Source organism: Temnothorax nylanderi, unplaced genomic scaffold, assembly GCF_030848795.1.
Source record: "Temnothorax nylanderi isolate EJ_2023f unplaced genomic scaffold, tnyl_v1.0 TNYL_tig0651_pilon, whole genome shotgun sequence".
In the NCBI taxonomy this organism is placed as follows: domain Eukaryota; kingdom Metazoa; phylum Arthropoda; class Insecta; order Hymenoptera; family Formicidae; genus Temnothorax; species Temnothorax nylanderi.
In genome coordinates, this window is record NW_027249713.1 from 3,732 (window position 1) to 25,874 (window position 22,143).

A 22,143-nucleotide genomic window follows, 5' to 3' on the forward strand; every position below is an offset into this window, starting at 1 on the left:
CATATATAATTCTTTTAAATTCGGTTGATTAGACTTAGCTTTATATGCGATCAAAATTATGGACCTTTGATCGCGTATAAAGCTGGGTCTAATCAACCAGATCTTAAAAAATTATATATAAAATAGAGGTAGAAAAGACTGAAAAATATAATAAAACTAGAAATAGATCGATATCTCCAAATTTGCGGAAGTTAGAGCAACCACGGACATTTCTAAAAAAAATTCAAAATTTTTTTAAAAAAGAACCTCTTTACCGATCATTGCCAAATTCAATACCAACCTTCCTTACATGATACTCTATCGATTAAAAAAAAACATCTCGATATCTCAAAAATTACGGAAGTTACATACACACGCATACACACACACACACACACACACACACACACACACACACACACACACACACACACACACACACACACACGCGCACGCACACACACACACGCACGCACACACGCACACACGCGCACACACGCACACACGCGCACACGCGCACACGCGCACACGCGCACACGCGCACACACGCACACGCGCACACACGCACACGCGCACACACGCACACGCGCACACACGCACACGCGCACACGCGCACACACGCACACGCGCACACACGCACACACGCACACACGCACACACGCACACACGCACACACGCACACACGCACACACACACACACACACACACACACACACACAGACATACATACATACATACACACGGACATTTTGTACAAAAGTAATTTTTCGACGTTTTAGAACATTCTAAACACGTTGCCAAAGATATCTAAAAAAAATTTTTTTCACGAAAACAAAGCTTCCTCTATGAGGAAGCAAAATTTATAGAGAAATTTGGATGGTAATTATTTCTTTAAACGTCCTCTTCCTCTCCGTTTTTTTTATTACATGACTACAATAATAAAGTGATATGAAATAAATGTTTGTATTAATTTCGAAAAAAAGTCATCAACGTCCTCTTCCTTTCCGTTTTCTTTATTACATGACTATGGTAGTAAATTCGTGATATGAAATAAATGTTTGTATTAATTTCGAAAAAAGGTTATTGGCGACCTGGGAAACGTAGACATCGAATTCGAGGATTTGAAACACCTAGACACCGAAAACTACGAAGCGCACTGCCTGCATGGGGTGCTGTCATCGGCGACCTAGGCCACGTAGACAGAAAAATTATATATTTTTTACTTTAATTGTAAGTTTTAAATTATTGAAACCTTTTAATTAATAATATTCAAATCTGAATTGTTAATTAGAGGTAATATGTACACAATAATTTAATATAAAATCATGGTTTACTTTAGTCTTAATTTACAAGTTAATATTAGGGTAATTTGCAAATTAAAGTCCTGTAAATCAGAATTCAATATTGATTTGTAAATTATACCAGCTTTAAAACACGAATCATGAATTAAAGCCTGTGTAATTAATAAACCAAATTTTAATTATAAATTAAAGGCCGATGCAATTCACAAATCAAAAGTGATTTGTGAATTAAAGCCTGTGTAATTCACAAATCGAATTTGAATTATAAATTAAAGCCGATGCAATTTACAAATCAAAGTTGATTTATGATTTAAAGCTGTTGTAATTCACGAATCACAATTGATTTGTAAATTAAATCTTGTGTAATTCACAAATCAAAATTTATTTGTGAATTAAAGCCTGTGTAATTCACAAATAAAATTTGATTTGTGATTTAAAGCCTGTGTAATTCACAAATCAAAATTGATTTATGAATTCAAGCCTGCGTAATTCACAAATCAAAATTGATTTGTGAATTAAAGTCTGTGTAATTCACAAATCAAAATTGATTTGTGCATTAAAGGCTGTGTAATTCACAAATTAAAATTGATTTGCGAATTAAAAGTTGTGTAATTCACAAATCAAATATGAATTATGAATTAAAGCCTGTGTAATTCACGAATCAAATTTGATTTGTGAATTAAATACTGTTTAATTCACAAATCAAAATTGATTTATGATTTCTTAATTTCTTAATTACCAGTTTCGCAACCCTGCTCCTTGGTCGCTGTGGTCGTGATTCCGCCGATTCTCCCAGGAGAAGATGTCGGTCCCGCGAACACCTGGCCCCGCTGTCGTTGACGCCGTCCTCATGGGCGTGTCTCTCGGGTCACTCTGATCATGTTTTCCACACTTATTCCAGGAGAAGACGTTGGTGCCGCCAACTCCTGGCACCGTCACCTCCGGTTGACGCCGACCTCATGGGCGTGTATCGCGGGTGGCTCTAGTGTCGATTCAAGCCTTTGTTCTCGGAGAGGACGTCGGTGTCGCTAACTCCTGGCACCGTCATCCGACGTTGACGCCGGTCGACTAGCCGTCATTCTCAGGCGCCCCTGGTGACTATTCCAGCCTTTGTTCCTGGAGAAAGCGTCGGTGCCGCGAACTCCTGGCACCGTTGATCGCGGTTGACGCCAATCGTATAGGCGTGTACCCTGAGCGACGCTCGTTATATTGGCAATATTTATTCCAGGCAAAAGCGTCAGTGCCGCGAACTCCTGGCACCGTTTATTCAGGTTAACGCTGAGCATTGGCACGTGTGTACCGCGTGACGCTTATCGCGCTGCGTACTTAATTCGCACGATTAACATGCCGGTTTGCGTGCGCTTACGCAGACTTAAAAACAAACCTATGCTACTGCGAGAACCAAACAAAATGAAATCGAATAGCCGGATCAGAGTGAGCGATAACGAAATCAATTTATTTTTTGTGACCTCGTGGGCCTGAAACCCTTAATCCGAATGCCCAACCTGGTGGCAAACGATTGTCTTATGAGCCGATGTATTCTTAATTCTATGAAAGAATAACGGAAATGTGCCTTATGGGTGGAACGCAGTCTTACATCTAAACCTTATACTATAATATTAAAGGGCTATCCACTTGCCTTTAGGACATCACCAATATGCGCGTCCTTAGGCATGCAAACTAACCGATTCGTGAACGGAACGAGTGAGGCAATTGTCGACGCTTTTCTAGATACAACCACCGCGAACAGAAAGTATCACGAGAGGAAAAGGCATAAGCGAGGATCATTTTTATTTTGCCGCGGATGCGCTTTCCGGCCATTATGAATCGCCTCTTTGTCTTAGCCCGATTGTCCGGCAATTCGCGAGTTTTCGGACCCATGCCGCTGCCTGGGCTCTCGTGGCCGCCGGGTGTCGGCTCGGTCGGTACCTCCGACTGCCCGATCGTTACCTCCTCTCGTTTGCGCGGTTCGCACGGACCGTCCTCCGCTCCCGGCCGCGTCTCCGAAGCGTACGGCTGCAAGGTTGTGACCGGACAAACGACTATTATCATGCTATTATTTCATTAAGCCACTTACTCGGGCTGATAATACGGTCGCCACTGTATTTTAAGCGTAAACACAGAAAGCTTCTTTAACTGCGTTGCCCCGATCCTTCCTCTCAGCAATGGCTGCCGTCTTCTACGTCGCGGACGTTCTCTAATGGCCGCTGTGCCACGCCCTTGTGTTGCGATGCGTAATATACGGATATCAGGACAGGATGTGTATTCAGGGTCGCGAACAATCACTCTCGGATTATAAACAAATAACAATTTGATTTCAGGTTTACAACACTCTTCGTGGACGCGTTTACTCGATCGCGTAAGATACGTCGAGGATTATAGAACGACGCTACCGGTATTGAGGTGCTGCGAATTACGGCTATCTACCGTGTTTACGACGCGTTGGAGGCTCTCCGTAAGCTCTCCCGTTACTACGCGTATTTGTACAATTTCAATCTTCACACTACTAACGCTAGCGGACAACGGGATAAGCCCAACGAGTTTGATTATTTATCCGAGTATCGAAATGTGTTACCCGGTCGAAGACTCGCGAAGGACTGTCCGGGAGGACCGTTGTTCGTCCCCCAACTTTGGGTTTGCGCAGGCGCCATGCCTGTCTTTCGGGCGCGAAGTTTGCATCTCGCGTCTAAGGTCCGTCAACCAATCGTATTGCCGGATGACGGGCGGTACGATCCTACCTCCAATCACCTTCTCGCTGAGTCGTTATCTGGACTCAGCACCTCGAAACATTACTGCTGAAACCCTATTGGACGACGTTCATCGGCTATCGCTCGACCTTTGCGTGCGTGAACCAATGACGCCGTCGCACACGTATAAAATGCGACTTCGCGTACAAGTCACTCGGAACGGTTTCCGAGTGACCACAGAATAATCATTTAGATGTCCTACGAATCTACAGGTAAGTATATGCTTTATTTGAATCAGTCTTACTAATTCTCTTTTTTCTTTCAGGTACCCGGACTTCGTAGGATCGTCTCGACCAATCAATGGACTGGTAAGTATAAAAGAGTAAGTATGCACTACAAAATGCTTAAAATTATTGCAATCGTAAAAATAATGAATAACTATTAAAATCATGCTTCAATCGACAGGGAATAATTAAAATATGAAAATAAAAGTGGTATTAACGCAATTAAACCGAATCTCGCTGTTTACGAAATGCTCGCTTCCTATTGGTCGGCTCTGGCGTGTTTCTACCGTGAACCAGGGCCAACAAACTGAGATACGAATGGCGAGGTCTCAGTAATTCTCCCCCATGTCTACCGAGGGCACTAGTATCGTCAAGAAATTTTATAGAATTTACGGTTATAGGTTACTGTTTGTAAGTTCATGTTGAGTCTGTCCAAGTGGTTCAAATCAGTTTAAGTCTGCTCAAATCTACTTTGGTTTGCTGTTTGCTTACTATTGCTTACTATTAATCACTATTAATATTTATAGTCACAATGAGTCATAAAAAATGTGCAATATTATGTTGTACGTCAACAAGTAAACGGATGTTTACATTTCCAAAACCATTTGTAAATAGAGAAAGATATTTACAATGGTTAGCAGCAACTGGAAATACGAACTTATTGAAGGTACCAGAAAATAAAATTTGTAACCGGACTATATGTGAAGATCATTTTGAAGATAAATATAAATTTTCCAAAAAATTAAGCAAGGATGCTATACCTACTCTATTATTGCCAGGTACTGCTTATATAAATTGATAAACTAATTTGTCATAAGCTTTATTAAAATTTACGTTTAAAATAAGCAAGAACATTGTCATGAAGGAAAGTTTTTAACAATTATAATTTAAAACATTTTATCTTGTTTTTTCAGAACCTCTTAATTTTGAGGAACATTATCCACAGAATGCAGAAATGCTTATGACTGCTACTGCTTCTGTTGAGCCTGTTTATGTATCAAATAGTAAATTTTGAAAAATCTATATAGTCTTTTATTCCATATTTAGAGTAAATGGTATTTATATATATAAATTATAATTGTTTCATTAACAGATGCATGTGAAGTAAATGAACTATGAAGAAGATCAAATGGATCGGATTTATCAAGACTACGAAGAACATGAAGATGATAATAGATTAGGTAAAATATGTTGGTCTATTTGTAAGAAGAACATTATTATGAAAGAAAGTTTTTAACAATTATACTTTAAAACATTTCATTTTATTTTTTCAGAACCTCTTAATCTTGAGGAACATTATCCACAGGATGCAGGAATGTCTATGACTGCTACTGCTTCAGTCGAGCCTGTTTATATATCAAATGGTAATTTTAAAAAATCTATATATTTATAGTGTCTTATTCCATATTTAGAGTAAATGGTATTTATATATATAAATTATAATTGTTTCATTAACAGATGCATGTGAAGTAAATGAACATGAAGAAAATCAAGTAGATCTGGTTTATCAAGATCAAGAAAAACATGAAGATGATAATAGATTAGGTAAAATATATTGTCTATTTGTAAGAAGTTATTTATAATAACATTTAATAATAGAGTAATAAACATAAAAGAATATAGTTATTTAAGTTCTTAATCTATTACTCTATTATTTTTTATTTCATTGTAGATGTATTACATACAATAATAGTAATACATTGTATTAATCCTGAAATGTTATTCTAATATGTTATACAGGTACACTATGTGAAAAAGGTAAAAAATTAAATAATTTATCACAGATATCAAGAACTTCGATTAAACATCCATCAAAGCAAGTTTTAAAAAGGAAAGAAAGAGGTATACTTATTTTCTTGTTATAACAAAATATAATAATGGCCATGTTTAAGCCATTATTACAAAATGTAATATTAGCTTGAACACGGACGAAGCTTTTTGTCGAGGGATTGAATGTGATTGATTGGATCTATAAGTAAGAACCAATCAGGCTCAATCGCTCGGCGAGCAGGCTGGTTGTTTTGTCAGCTTGGACACACCCATTTATTAACTGTTTTGCTACGAAAAGAAACTATAATATCTGTTGCTAAATGTTAACTGTGTTCAAATGTTTCGTGTCTAAGTGTCTTCTCCCTGTTATTTTGACATAATAATTAGTTGATCTAAAATGGTATATACTTCTATCAGCTTTATATATATATATATATGCTTTTATCAGCTTGCTCTGTCTGTACATACATATAATAAGAGCGGTTTTGAATAAAATAATTATGAAACATCATAGTAAAACAGTTAACTTGAATTTTATTTTAACTAACTGTTTGTGTTTACAGTAATAGAATTTTAAAAAGGATGAAATGTTAGTTAAATTATTGTTAAAGTCAATCAACTGTGTCAAAAATCATACTTAAAATAAGAATAATTTTACCACACATTTATAATGTTTCCTATAACTACAAATCCAATCCGTCTAAAGTTGATCCCAATGGTCAAAGCTCGACTACCGTTTATGGTTGACCAGATGAAACTGTAAAAAAAAACTACTTTTCTTATAATATTTTTTTACTGCAATATATGTAATAATTTATACATATTTGTTATTCTAAAATAATTATGCATGTAATATTTTCATACTGAATAAGTGTCACTAAAATAAGAATAAGGACTGAGGAAAAAATCTACAATAAAGAATTTATGTGAATAAATAATAATTTGGATAGTCCTAAATCAATTTTAGAGGGATTTCACTAAAGGTCATCCTTTCGGATTAAAGTAAGAAGCATCCAGTCTAATTTATTTCGAATAACAATTTATTCTTAAAACAAATTTTTGTAACTAATTACATTATTTTTAATTTCTATAACTAAGTTTTGAAATTTGTAAATAAAAATATCATAGACATATAATACCGATCACATTTTATGTAAAAAATAAAATTAAAATTTTTAATAAATTATGCCACTCTCATAAGTTTTACACACTTTAATCACTTTTTTATAGTTAAAAGTTCTGAAAAATATCAACTAAAAATTGTTTTTTATTTTGAGAAATTACTTGTTAAATTTTGTTCAATACTGGAAACATGATTTGTTAACAATTTTTAGAATTATTATAAATAATGTAAAGTCATTGAGAAAGTGTGTCAGACTCGGGAAATATTATAAATCATTTTCAATTTTAATGAGTTTATTTTTCAATATATATTTTTATGGATTAATCTGAAAATTCAATTGTTCTATTTTTTAATGCTTCTTATTTAAAATATCCTTTTAGTTCCCATTCTGCAATTATTTCAAGTCAGTAAGAACGTCCATCTTCAAGCAAAGGAGCGAAAAATTTACAATTTTATTGTTTCACTAACAAGAACTGTTAGACGTTGTAAACAAAGAAAAGATGACTTGTTGAAACGTTTACATCAAGCAGAAAAATTATTAAAGGATCAACCGTTAAATATATTCAATGAATTACCACAACCAGCTAAAGATTTTTTCATATGTCACTTGAGAAACATGGGAAAAAATAAATATAAAAGAATATATACTTTCGAGGACAAAGCATTTGCGTTAACATTATACAAGAAAAGTCCGACAACATACAGATATATGGCTAGAATATTTCATTTGCCAAGCAGAGAATTATTAAGAAAATTTTTATTAAAAGTACCTATAACACCAGGAATATGTGATAGCATATTCGAAGAAATTAAACATCGTGTAGAAGCATTTGATGACGAAAAATACAAATATTGTATATTAATTTTTGACGAAATGAAATTGGATGTTTCATTAAATTTTAATTCAGCTGCTGATTTAATTGAAGGTTACGTAGATAATGGTCATAATAGAAAAATGGAATTAGCAGATCATGTTTTGGTTTGGATGCTAAAAGGTATATATGGCACTTGTCCATGGAAACAACCAGTTGCATTTTCGTTCTGTAAAGGTACTACACCATGGGAAGACATTGTTCATTCATTTAAGAACATTGTTACACGAGCGCAAAATGTAGGCTTAACAATCGTAGCGTCAGTATGTGATCAAGGAAGCACTAATAGCAAAGCGATAGAAAATCTTATTTTAGATTCAAAACGGCATGCACTTATTAGTAATGAAACGTTAACAGATAATGTTATTATTATTAATAATCAACGGATAGTTCCTCTCTATGATCCACCACATTTATTAAAATGTATTCGTAACAATCTTTTAACAAAAGATTTAAAATACAAATTAAAAGATGATGAGATAGTACGAATAGCAAAATGGCAACATGTGGAAGACGCTTATTTTATTGATTGTAGTAATGGTCATTTAAGAATAATGCGCAAATTAACAGATTTTCACGTAGTGCCAAATAAAATTAAAAAAATGAAGGTTTCTTGTTGCACGCAAATTTTTAGTCGAACCGTGGCCTCAGTGATGTCATTAATGAGTTGCAGCGAAAGTCGAAGTTCTTGTGGAAGTAAATATATGTCGTTAGAAGGAAAAGATACTGCTGAGTTATTATTATTTTTTAATACATTATTTGATAGTGTAAATGGAACTATTGATATAGGAAATGATAAATACGATCAGTTATGGAATGATGCTATTACAGTTTTTAGAACAATGGAATATGAAAAAAGGAAACCACATGATAAAAAAACTCCAAATGTTCTTAAAAATTGGATTCATACTATTCAGGGTTTTAAGTTATTGACTAAATATTTTAAAGAATTAGGCTTTACTCAATTAGTAACTAGAGCTTTCAATCAGGATCCTGTGGAAAATTTTTTTGGACAAGTAAGACAACATGGTGTTAGAAACACGAATCCTAACTGTAGTGCATTCCAAGGTTACTATAAAAGTTTATTGATAAATGCATATGTAAAATCTTCATCAGTGTATGAAAATTGTGAATCTGATACAAGCAGATATTTAATAAATTTGAGGCAATTTTTGCAATCACCAATATCGCAAGAAAATCAAATTACAAATATATTACCAAATATAGAAACACCTGACGAATATGAAATTAACAACAATGTAATATTGAGTATCCAGAATTTTAAATTGCAAAAAGTAATGTCACAGTTCTTTACAAATAATTGTGAAACATGCTCCATGAACAACAATTTGCTGGAACAAAATACAACGTTTATGAATCGCATGGCAAATATAGAACTTATAACTCGTTATTATTTGCCATTAATATCACATTTTCCACAGTTTTCAAATTATATTAAACAGGATGTAATGCAAAAAATTGACTTCGACTTTTTAGAATGCGCTCATTCAATGTCAATGAAGAAGACATTGATATATAAATATATTGATCACGTAATCGTAGAGTATTTTGAAATAATCAGAAAAATTTTAAAAGGATCATTACGCTCATTCCCGACTAATACAGATGATGTACAGTCGTTCACGGAAAGGTTGCAACACTTTTTTTTGGATGGGTTTTGGAACGCACGAATATTTAGAGACTGCGAGCCACTGCGTCTAGGGAGCTGCCGTGACGGGCCGTGACCAGCAGTGAGCTGTAGTGAGAGGTTAAGACAGCTGTCAAAAGAGCATATACAGGGTGTGTATACACAGCAAAAGACATCTTACAGCGTAACATCTGATAACAGGTAGGAACAAGACATCTTAAATAACGTATACTTTTTACGATATTTTAATTTAAATAAATAAATAAATAAATAAATAAATAAATAATTAAATAAATAAATAAATCTATTTAAATTAAAATATTTAAATTAAAAAATAGAGTAATTCCAATAACTTTCAAGTCTTAAATTATTTCTCTTACATATTTCGCGACGTTTGATAAGTCTATCTAGTTAAGATATAATATGAGCTAAACGATTTGTTATATATTTCTATACGTTGTAGAATTTTGCCAAAGGACTGGAATAAGAGAAAATTTTATTTTGCAATAAATATTCTAATATATTTATAATTATAAGTCAGATATGATTTGCTTTACAAAGATGCAGACTGTAGTAATCATCATATATATTCTTGCAGATAATATAAAGAAACGAGGAACTGTCTCCTTGCGCAATATATGGCACACTCTTCTGCGTGTTCACAAGTGGATGAGCATGAGTGGATAAAACATCTATTCATGGCTTCCGTGAACCATTTCCAAGGAAAGTCCCACGCCCACCTGCAGGTTGAACGATAAATAAATATATCATTCAGAATAAAACACGAAAATTCGTTAGCCTAACTGGCAATAATTTTAATATTAATACAACAACGTTTCGACCTCTACTTTGAGTCCTTATCAAGTTATAAGTTATTTAGCAATGATTGAATTGCGCGTCAGGTTTTGAATCTAATGTTCGCTATGTTATACTTCCTGACCACATAGTTTAACGATGATAATAAGATTTTGCCCTTACAAAACACCCTGTTTTTGGTTGTAGAAAAAAATCCTGACGTGTAGGGGCAAAACTGAGGTCATATTCGGTTTCAGCAGGCGAAAATACATGGGAATACCATGGTCTAGTCCATGGCGTAGACAACTTTTCTCTTTTTGTGGGCCTGTGAAGTTGGTGAAATCAACAACTTTGACCCTCCATATCTTGAAAATAAAAAGCCAGCTAAATATCTGAAACTTTCTGAGGATTCATGACTCATTATAGACTATCATTTAGTACTTGTAAGTAGAAGTCTAAATTCAAGGGTGAAAAAAGAGGCTATTTTTGCGGTCACTCTTTGTATAATACACATCTATGCTTACGTTTTCCGTTAAAACATATATTTTCTGTTTTATATATAACATGTAATAGTACTTTATTTGCCAGTGTTGTATATTTGTATTTCCTCAAACTGTCCGCGATTTGTTGATCCACTATAGCTTTTGCTTCTGCAAATTGTTTCTTTGGTATCTGCCATTTCTTCAGTTTCTGTGTCTTCTCCGTTTCACTCAGCTCCGTGATGCCTGTGCGCCACGCAAAAATGCCGCTTACACTTGATACAAGGCATCTTGATCAACGACGCATCCTTGCAAGATTCCTTAGAGCACAGGAAGCTTGCCGATTGTCCTACATAACGAATTTTGCGGTCTCCGTTTTTAAACACTCGTGCGATACCATATTGAAATGCTCTTTGCAGAAGGTGGCCTGACAATGCTCGCACACAAACGGCAAGAAGTCCAACAATTTGCAGTCCGCCACCGAACATTGTTCGCCAGTCGCAGGAAATTCGATTACAGCAACAAAAGGATATCGATATTATAATTGGATTTAATACTTTGGATACTGTATTTAATTTTCCGGCGTTCAGGAAGACTGGAAGAGATATTTAGTTGTGCAGTGGTGTCGGAGAATGCAGATGATTGTCGAATAATATTAAATTTTGAAGATTCAACAGAAAATACAATGTTTATTCTACAGATAAATTCATCAAATCTATAATACTATATAAATTATTTGTTAATTACACAACAGTAATATGTCGTAGATAATTTTATCAGTAACTTCCAGTCTATTAATAAAATACTAAATATTAAAAAGCGACGCCATTATTTCACGTGCCGGGCCATGGCGAGGTGAACCGATCGGCGTTCTCGCGCCAGTCTCGGGGATCTGAGCTCGGTCCCGTGCCTTGGCCTCCCGCGGATCTTCCTTGCTGCGAGGCTTCCGTGGCGGCGCGAGCCGTCGTGGTCGTGGTCGTCCTCTTCGGCCGCCATTCAACGCTCAGCTCAGAACTCGTTGAACTCGAAAAATATTAAGACGTATTAGAAATAATTAAAACTGAATACAATGTTATTTACAAAACGGTAATAATAAATAAACATAATATTATTTGAAAAATTATGCAGATAATTATATGTCTTGCGTCACATTTGATATTTTTGATTGATCAGATCAATTGGTCACTTTCATTTCTCCCAAATCGGTTTGTAAAAATAAGTACGGCCTCTTTAAGATTATTTTTACGCTTTTCTATCAGCTTTATAATGCTTGACAAAGTGTTTGGATTTTGATTGAAATAAGTTTCTGCGAATCTATTCACCTTGGACAATTGTTCGTTAGAAAAAACATTCTGAATAATCCATAAAATAATTCTTCGCCAGTGATAAAATAATAAAACACGAAAATTCGTCGGCCTAACTGGCAATAATTTTAATATTAATACAACAACGTTTCGACCTCTACTTTGGGTCCTTATCAAGTTATAAGTTATTTAGCAATGATTTAATTGCGCGTCAGGTTTTGAATCTTATTATCATCGTTAAACTATGTGGTCAGGAAGTATAACATAGCGAACATTAGATTCAAAACCTGACGCGCAATTCAATCATTGCTAAATAACTTATAACTTGATAAGGACCCAAAGTAGAGGTCGAAACGTTGTTGTATTAATATTAAAATTATTGCCAGTTAGGCTAACGAATTTTCGTGTTTTATTCTGAATGATATATTTATTTATCGTTCAACCTGCAGGTGGGCGTGGGACTTTCCTTGGAAATGGTTCACGGAAGCCATGAATAGATGTTTTATCCACTCATGCTCATCCACTTGTGAACACGCAGAAGAGTGTGCCATATATTGCGCAAGGAGACAGTTCCTCGTTTCTTTATATTATCTGCAAGAATATATATGATGATTACTACAGTCTGCATCTTTGTAAAGCAAATCATATCTGACTTATAATTATAAATATATTAGAATATTTATTGCAAAATAAAATTTTCTCTTATTCCAGTCCTTTGGCAAAATTCTACAACGTATAGAAATATATAACAAATCGTTTAGCTCATATTATATCTTAACTAGATAGACTTATCAAACGTCGCGAAATATGTAAGAGAAATAATTTAAGACTTGAAAGTTATTGGAATTACTCTATTTTTTAATTTAAATATTTTAATTTAAATAGATTTATTTATTTATTTAATTATTTATTTATTTATTTATTTATTTATTTATTTAAATTAAAATATCGTAAAAAGTATACGTTATTTAAGATGTCTTGTTCCTACCTGTTATCAGATGTTACGCTGTAAGATGTCTTTTGCTGTGTATACACACCCTGTATATGCTCTTTTGACAGCTGTCTTAACCTCTCACTACAGCTCACTGCTGGTCACGGCCCGTCACGGCAGCTCCCTAGACGCAGTGGCTCGCAGTCTCTAAATATTCGTGCGTTCCAAAACCCATCCAAAAAAAAGTGTTGCAACCTTTCCGTGAACGACTGTACTAATAAAACTTGCGCAACATTATTTCATAAAACACAGCAAAAAAGTTTAAATTATTGTATTCACATATAACATATATATTTACAGATATAAATACAAGTTTAAAAGATGTGTTACGTTTATAAATTTATATTACTTTATAAATATCTTACATCTGTTTATAAAGATTTGGATTATATTTTAAAAACATTACTATTAGTTTTTCAAGATGCGTTTCTAATTACAGGTTTTATATTCACAAGATGTTATATTAATTCACAAGTTCTCTTATTATTTTGTCATATTACATTATTATATGTATTTTAACAGTTTATGTTATATTTATGGAATATTTATGTTTATAGATTGTAATTTTCCATTAATTACAATAAAATAAATTGACATTTTATTTCATTAATATGCGTTTCTTAATTTCGTAACCTTTTTATATATTTTTTAAGCTTTTTATATATTTTTAGCTGAACTTCTTGCACGGTTTATCTTTTCTCTTTTTCTTTTCACGTTGGAGAAAAACAGAAAAGATAAACTGTGCAAGAAGTTCAGCTAAATAAAACGGGATCTCTTTTAAGATATAAGAGATCCCGTTTTATTTAGCTGAACTTCTTGCACAGTTTATCTTTTCTGTTTTTCTCCAACGTGAAAAAAAAAAGAGAAAAGATAAACCGTGCAAAAAGTTCAGCTAAAAAGAATGGGTCTAAGATAATTAGAAAACCGGCGCTATACGACGCCATTAAATTTGTTTGACCCCCATGTCTACGGGTGGCGCTAGTTGGTTCCAATGTCCGTGCCTATCATATATTGAGTTTGTCGGCCCTGCCGTGAACTGCACAAAGTGCTCTGATTGGCTGATTGCCACACAAAATTATACGGTCTTTATAAAGTTATCTAAAATACGTCAAAATAATATAAAACTGCCCGGAATTAATCCTATTGGCTTCGAATCATGCATACACGCAAAATCAAAGAATATAACGCTAATGACGCGGAAATTAATGTAATTTGAACGAATATCGCTCTTAAGCCAATCATGGCTAATCTTTAGTGCATAATATTATAAAGTATAGTGTATAAAGTGTTATGAGTGTCATTATATTGTAAATGTCTCGTGAATCGTTGTTCTTAATTTTGGTTATTTAATCGTGTTATGACTTTAATAGTAAATTATGATTGGATCTTGAAATAGTGTAAATGTTAAAGATCTTTGTATTTTTATTATGTGATCGACCAATCTGGTAGTTGTGTTGGTGTCGTATAAACGATGTAACTTAATTCTAGTACACACATAAAATATCAGATAGACAAGTAATATGATTATAAAAAATATGAAACGCACACACAAAATTATCGAAAATAAGTATAAAAAGAATATTAAATCTTTATAACACACGGAACTGCGTTTCTAATGAGAGACGACGCGTAAGAGAGATCGACGGTGCCCGGTTCATACTGCTCGTCTTTTCAATTAAAGTAATTGGTACTTACCTTGTGGTCAATCAAGCTCTACAGGATGGTCCTTTGTGCCCCAGTGCTCAGGCGTCGCGCCTCCGTAATACTGGTGCAAGATTTCGGCACGGCGTTGCAGAAATCTGGCCTGACGGGGATCGTCCTCTCTGAGTTTCGCAATCAGGTTCAGCGATGGAAGATGGGGTTGCTCTCGGGTTTCGTTATGGGAATTAACTTGTAACTTCGGCTTTTCAAGAACGCCCGATAGTTCGTCCGAGACTCTTCTCTGGTCAATGGAACGTAAGCACACGGTCGGGTGTTCTCTTCGCGCACTGAATTTAAATTTCTGTCATTTGATTTTTCGTCCGCCTTGCGCGCGGACCTCTTGCTAAAGTTGCGACCGCACGCTTCCTCGAGCGGCCCGATCGTGAATGAGCCGAGATCGGAGCTGCCGCGCCTCGTATTACAGCGCGTGGAGGTGCCCACGGTAGAACCAGAGGTGATGACGGGGACCCCCGAGAAGCCGCACACGGACGAGGACCAGCCGTCGGACGATTACGAAAGTCCGAGCACCGGCTCGGAGTCGCGAGAGTATGCCCCAATACGATTTTGAGGGGAACGTTATGATGACGAGGAGAGCGGACGATGCCCCGTAATGCGACATAAAATTGTAAAACAACCTTGCTTCGAAACGCGGATCTAGCTCGCGGCTGGGCTGGGTTCGAAGGAGGTGCGGAGGAACGGACGCGAGGCGAGGTTTGGCAAAATGAAGTGTATCGTGGTTAGCAATAACGTAACAGAGTTTATTCTATAATAAACGGTCGCGATATTTACAACGGGTCGAGAATACAGTTTAACAGTCGCGGTATGCACAACGGTGCGATGAGCGCAGGACACAGAGTCAGGGCGCACGCGGTGCGCGCGAAAAGAACAGAGTGACAATGCTCGCGGGGTGGCACTAGCGGCCGGATGCACGTGTGTTGCGATTGTGACGGGCGATCGGCTTGTCGCGGGCGGCGCGAAGTAAAGCGCGGTGCGCACGGGCGCGGATACGGCGACGAGATCGCTGTAATTCGGCGCGTTAGGCGGCAGGATAATTCTGGCGCGAGTCCGGCCACCGAGAAGCACTCGGTGGAAGCAGAGTACGGGGCTCTACCCCCGCGGCAGGCTACAAGCGTCTAGAGACGGTATCCGGTGAGAAGCGCTCGGTGGAGGCAGAGAAGCGCTCTGCCCCCGTTCGGATAACTCCGTGTGCAAGGAAGCTGGTCGTGTATCGAGAAGCGCTCGGTGAAAATAGAGTATGCCAGAGGCTCTCTACCTTCGTTCTGACTAGCGGGTGCGTGGTGTAAGAAAGCTGGTCGTCTATCGAGAATCGCTCGGCGAAGACAGAGAGTGCCGGAGGCGCTCTACCTTCGTTTTGACTAGCGGGCGCGTTGTGGAAGAAAGCTGGTCGTCTATCGAGAATCGCTCGGCGAAGACAGAGAATGCCGGAGGCGCTCTACCCTCGTTCTGACTTGCTAGAGAGATGCGGGAATTCAGGATCGGTGCGGTCGGTCGGAACGTTGATCAGGAAATCGCGCTGTGTGTTAAAAGTGCTCGCGTTATATAGGCGTCGCGGCGGCGTTACAGAGTGGCGGGGATAGCGGCGGCAATCGCGAGCGCCAGGATGGTGCGGCGGAACGGTCGGGAGTGACGGCGTCCCGACGCCGCGATCGCGCTCGGCGGTCTTCGGCCGCCTTCGGCACCGCTCGGCGCGTCGAGGCGGTTGCCGCGGTAAGCCCGTTCGCGGACTTCCTAACGTTATATGCTAAGCGTTAAAAATGATGTGGGCACAACGTGCCCTGTCTTTGCCCTGCGGGTGGTCGGCCGGGCGGCCTCGGCGGGGTGTTATGCCGGAACAATGCATTTTTCGGGGTGCATCGTTACATCACCCCCCTCCTTGAAAAGCGCGAACTTGGCGCTCTACGTCTTCGGCTTTATTTCGCGGATGGTACGGACGGAGCCGGTCGCATTGAAACGGATGTGCCATCTCTTTCCCCGGGATCGCATCTTGTGCTGGCGCGACACGTGGGCGTGAAAATGCGGCACCCAAATAAAATGCCCGTCTTCCACCTCTACCGGGATCGGGGGTGGTGGCTGCGATCCCTCTGCCCGTCGGGGTCGTGTGTCGGCCGGTGCTGGTCGCGGCGGAGGGGGCGCGGGGTCCCTTGCCGTGACTGGTTCCGGCGGTGGTGTTGTCGTGCCGGTCGTTGAAAGCGGCGGAGGGCTCGTTGCGGCCGGCGGGTTGTTGGCCGGTGCCGGTGGCGGTGCCAGGGCCTCGGTTATTGGACAACCGGGTAAGACCGTGAGTTTCAGGTTGGTCTTCTGGATACTCTTGATCGTGGGTAGCGGCTTCTTCCGGCTTAGTGGAGGTGGCGGGGTGGTGAGCCACTCCATCTTTCGCCGTTGCTGTCCGTCCGAACGCTGCACCGCGCAGCCGATCGTCGGCACAGGTTTACGGGTTGGCGGTGCGACTGCGGGTTTAGCGACGGCGGCGGTGGCGGCGGCGGCGGTGGCAGAGCCCGGGGCAAAGAGCCTCGTCCAGGTCGTGCCGAATCCTGGGTGGGCCGGGTCGTATTCCACCGGCTCTGCTGGGATCTTCTCTATCTCGGCGAGGATATCGCTCTCGATGCTCGACTTGCTTGGATCGGTTTTCATGGCTCGTCTGTGAGCTCTTTTTCTCGGTGTCGGTATTTATTGTATTGTTAATACCATCCCTAAGAGCACAGTTGACGGAAAGTCGACGGCAAGTTGACTTTTATAAGTCGACTTTTAGTCTACTTCTAAAAATGACGGAAAGTCGACTTCTAAATAGTCGACTTATAAAAAGACGGAAAACAGTCAAGCGGCGCGTCATGCATTCATCAATATGGCGGCCTCTCGAGGAGGCTGGAGGAGCAGAGCTTACGCGAGTGCGAGGAATTGTTACAGAATAATGCCGTTACCAACCGACATGGAAGCGAAATTGCTGCGCCAGATAGTTCTTGCAGGTATGGCGGATCAAGTCGCGAGAAAGTTTTCGCCCGACGAGGTAAAAGAGGATCAGGATAAGGCCAAGTGGAAACATATGCTTACAGGTTAGGTATGGTGTGTTATTAATTATCATCGACAATTAAGACCTATTGAATGCGACAGCTCTCCATTCTGAACCATCTTTCAGAACACCAGAAATGGAGGAACCTGTGTTCATGCATTCTTCGTGCGTTCATAAGATGTACATGAGAGGTGTCACGGCGATAGAACCCGAATGATTGCCGAAATTCGCTCCCATGTTATGCCATCTTAGTGAACCATTGCATTGGTTGATCCACCGCCAAGGTATTTTTATCACAATTCTTGCTTTATAATGTTTTTTTTACTTATTTATAAAGATATTAATCTTCATTATGATCGAATATTATTCTCATTTATAGATATAATCAAGGAACTGGGAAGATCATTTGCCGCGTGTCTGGTACATTCGGAAAGGCGGATGGGCACTACCATCGATGGGTATAGAGCATCCGTGGACGGTGTCAAGTGGTTCGTGTATTTCTTCTTGAAGGGTCAAGTGTGCCCTAGCTGAAACGATTGGTCCCGTCGCTGCTGACGACACCTGGGAGCATCACCAAGTCATGGGCCAGGTAAATCGTTATTCTATCTCCTTTCGATTTCACGTTGATTCATCGAATAAATTATATCAATTCATTCATTATATGATTTTTTCAGGTTGATACCACGCACTCAAGCAATAGTACAAACGCTGCAGTCGCAGGGAGTCGTGTCCAAAGACAAACTGCTAGAAATCTGGGGTTCGGATAAAAAATGTGAGATTTTAATTTATAAAATAATATTTAGATATTATCATAGACTTCTATACAATACTAGACCGCTGACAGGCATCTCGGCCGTGATGCTTGCCGCCATGTTGATTTTAGTCAAGATATACTATACTACAGATTCTATACAAGTGGTTTTCTACAAGATTTCTATACAATAGTCTGGCATATACAGAATGTTCAAAAGAAAGGGTTTAATACTACAGGAGTAGTGGTTCGATTTCGGCATCCAAGTACGCTACACGTCGAAGGCATGAATTACAAACTTATTGATAACATGTACCAATATTTAACACAAAAACATTCGCCTGCTTCGTTATGTACTATAATAACGAATGCAGATAAACGCACATCATGAGCAACTGAACACCCGATAGTGACTTAATTCAATATGGCCGCACCCTTCACTACCACTTGCATCTCGCACTCGCATCAGCTTTTCGGCAGTGCGTCCATAGATGTTAGTGGTCTAGTATAAAAGTCTATGAATATTATATATTTATAATATTATATATATATACAGGGTGTCCCAGAATTTCACCGACAAACTTTGAGGAATGATAGGTCACACAGAGGGGATCATTTTTTGTTAAGGAACATATGGTCGCTGACGCGTCCTTAAGGAGCTATGCATCCGAAAAGTCAGATCTCCGGTAAAATGTTTTGAACAAATAAAATTTATATTTTCTTGCATGTTCTGACAATTTACAATAATAGCTGTTCAAATTGCCTGCCCTGTACCTCATTACATTGTTGACACCTTCGCAGCATTGATCCGAAACAACCCTGCCATACTCGACAGAGTTGGACAATCAATGCTGCGAAGGTGTCAACAATGTAATGAGGTACAGGGCAGGCAATTTGAACAGCTATTATTGTAAATTGTCAGAACATGCAAGAAAAAATAAATTTTATTTGTTCAAAACATTTTACCGGAAATCTGACTTTTCGGATGCATAGCTCCTTAAGGACGCGTCTCAGCGACCATATGTTCCTTAACAAAAAATGATCCCCTCTGTGTGACCTATCATTCCTCAAAGTTTGTCGATGAGGTCCTGGGCACCCTGTATATATAACAATATTATTATATATTTACAACATTATGATAATTATATATATATATATATATATATATATATATACAATATATATATTTATTTATATAGCTAATTTTGCATATTGTTTCGCGATTAACGCTGAAATGTTTTAATTTTAGTTCTGTTGTTAGCTTACCAGAAGTGGCTGCCGGAATCCGCGCACGCAGAAGTGGCACAGATATGGCCGCCTTTGTAATTAAGAATAAAACATTAGGATTGTAATTATACAGTTTTTTAGATAATTAAATTATTTTATATATGAAAAAAATCGAAATGCATCAGTTCTAGCCCTCCAGCAAGGGGTCGATTACGTATCTTGAAAAAATGAGGTAAAAATTACAAAAGTGAGAAAATTTATTAGCGTATCTATGATTTTATTTATCATAATCAAGTAAAATCTGTTAACTTTTGTCATTTTTACCTCGTTTCAAGATACACAATCGACCTCCAGACGTACGCGGCGGTTTATTTTATCGACTTTAAAAGTTGGCGGGAAGTCGACTTTTCGTCATGACGGAAAGTCGACTTTTCATCATGACGGGAAGTCGACTTTAAGTCGGTGGTTTTTGCGACATTCGCCGACTTCAAGTCGACTTCAAGTCGACTTTTGTCCTTAAAAATGTCGACTTCTCTGCCAAGTCAGTTTCGGTAGAAGTCGACTTCAAGTCGACTTAAAGTCGACTTTTTGCTCTTAGGGATGATATTCCGGAGTGGGGCAATTAGTCGGCTTCGTCGTTGTCCTCCGGATTTGTCCCGTCGTTGTTATCCTCGTTATCGACGTCGCTGTTTTCGCCGGCGTCGGTTTCGGCGTCGCTTTCGCTGTCGGTTTTTTCGGTCGCAGGGGGGGGCCGATTTCATGTCGCGTAGATCGACGATTACCGGCGATATTATTTGGCGCACCTCGAGGGGCCCGCGGAACTTTGGCGCGAGCTTTGCGTTAAACGCGGCGGCTTTGTTGGAGAGCGGGTATTCGCGTTTCCATACCCACTCCCCGACTTTCGGTGCCCATTGACGGCGTCGTAGGTTGTAATATTTTTCTTGCCTCTGGAAAGCGCTCGCCAAATGTATCCGCACAAGTTCGTAGGCTTCCTCGAGGTGACGTCGCGTTTCGTCAGGCGGGGCGGCCGCGGTATTCGGGGCGGTGTCCGGATTGAGTGGGGAGGTCGGTTCGCGGCCGAAGATGAGGTACGCGGGGGTATAGCCCGTGGCTTCGTGGTGGGCGGTATTGTATGCGAATTGAAGCTCGGGGATGCGCTCATCCCAATTACAGTGATTCCGGTCGACATACTGGGATATCATTGTCTTTTCAACCCGGTTCGTACGCTCGACCGGATTGCAATGCGGCGCGTGGACCGGCGCGTATACGTGTCGTATGTTATGCGCGGCGAGCATCTTTTCCAATTTGCCGGAACGGAGCTGCGTACCGTTATCGGATAAGATCGAGTCTGGGCAGCCGTGGCGGAATACAATCGCTTCGGCGATGTGCGTGGTCACGGCGGAAGCGGTGGCGCGACGCAGGGGCCGCATCTCTAGCCATTTAGAGAAGCGGTCCTGCATCGTCAAGAGCCACGTGTGGCCCTGTTTTGATCGTGGCAGCGGTCCGATTAAGTCGAGTGTGACTTGCTGCCATGGGCGGGTGACGGAGGTGGCGTGCAGCGTTCCCGCCGGTCGGGTTTGCGCGACCTTGTGTCCTAGGCACCGGGGGCAATTTCGGACGTAGTTCGCGATTTCCCGGAACATGCCGGGCCAGTAATATATCCGGGCGATGCGCGCTATTGTCTTCGCGATCCCGAGATGACCGGCGGTGGGAGCGTCGTGGTTCTGGCGGAGGATTTCGGTGCGCTGTTCTTTGGCCACGCATGCCTTCCACTGATTTTCGGGCGGGGTCTCGTTAAAGTTTAAATCATGCAGTACGTGTCGGTACAACTATCCGTCTCGGATGTCGTAGTCGGGGTGGTCCCAGGGGTTTTCTTGCGCGGCCCGTAACATTCGGCGGTACCACGAACAGCGGGGCGGTGTTGTGACGGCGGCGGTGGTGGGTTGACGCGATAAGGCGTCCGCGACTCGGTTGAGGGCTCCCTTCCGGTATTTAATCTCGAGATCGTGTTGTTGGAGCTCGAATGCCCATCGGCCTAGCCTGCCGGTCGGGGTGTCCAACTTTTGCAGCCACCGTAGGGACTGGTGATCGGTGAGGACGGTGAAGGGGTATCCCTCGAGGTATTCGCGCATCCGGCGGATTCCCCAGATTACCGCTAGGCATTCGAGCTCGGTCGCGCTATAGTTTCGTTCGGCCTGGTTCA

General features: G+C 39.6%; 1 protein-coding gene and 3 long non-coding RNA genes across 5 annotated transcripts; all 4 read left to right on the forward strand.

The window, feature by feature from the left end:
* Positions 1 to 4,548: 4,548 nt before the first annotated feature.
* Positions 4,549 to 5,365, forward strand: LOC139784623 (uncharacterized). Its single transcript, XR_011721614.1, has 3 exons — positions 4,549 to 5,030; positions 5,166 to 5,255; positions 5,345 to 5,365. It is a non-coding gene; the product is annotated as an uncharacterized lncRNA (long non-coding RNA).
* A 9-nt stretch (positions 5,366 to 5,374) lies between these two features.
* LOC139784624 (uncharacterized) lies at positions 5,375 to 6,540 on the forward strand. The gene is made up of 4 exons (XM_071723804.1): positions 5,375 to 5,432; positions 5,526 to 5,615; positions 5,710 to 5,796; positions 5,992 to 6,540. The coding sequence occupies exons 1-4, from the start codon at positions 5,381 to 5,383 to the stop codon at positions 6,114 to 6,116; spliced, it is 354 nt and encodes a 117-aa protein (XP_071579905.1). The 5' UTR covers positions 5,375 to 5,380; the 3' UTR covers positions 6,117 to 6,540.
* Positions 6,541 to 9,653: 3,113 nt separating this feature from the next.
* LOC139784625 (uncharacterized) lies at positions 9,654 to 12,937 on the forward strand. The gene is made up of 4 exons (XR_011721615.1): positions 9,654 to 9,865; positions 10,263 to 10,410; positions 10,667 to 10,902; positions 11,174 to 12,937. It is a non-coding gene; the product is annotated as an uncharacterized lncRNA (long non-coding RNA).
* A 5,235-nt stretch (positions 12,938 to 18,172) lies between these two features.
* LOC139784629 (uncharacterized) lies at positions 18,173 to 20,111 on the forward strand. Of its 2 annotated transcripts, XR_011721617.1 has the most exons (4): positions 18,173 to 18,246; positions 18,342 to 18,551; positions 18,637 to 18,734; positions 19,963 to 20,111. It is a non-coding gene; the product is annotated as an uncharacterized lncRNA (long non-coding RNA). The 2 variants fall into 2 exon arrangements; XR_011721616.1 differs by lacking the exon at positions 19,963 to 20,111 and having other exon boundaries at positions 18,637 to 18,846.
* The last annotated feature ends 2,032 nt before the right edge of the window (positions 20,112 to 22,143 follow it).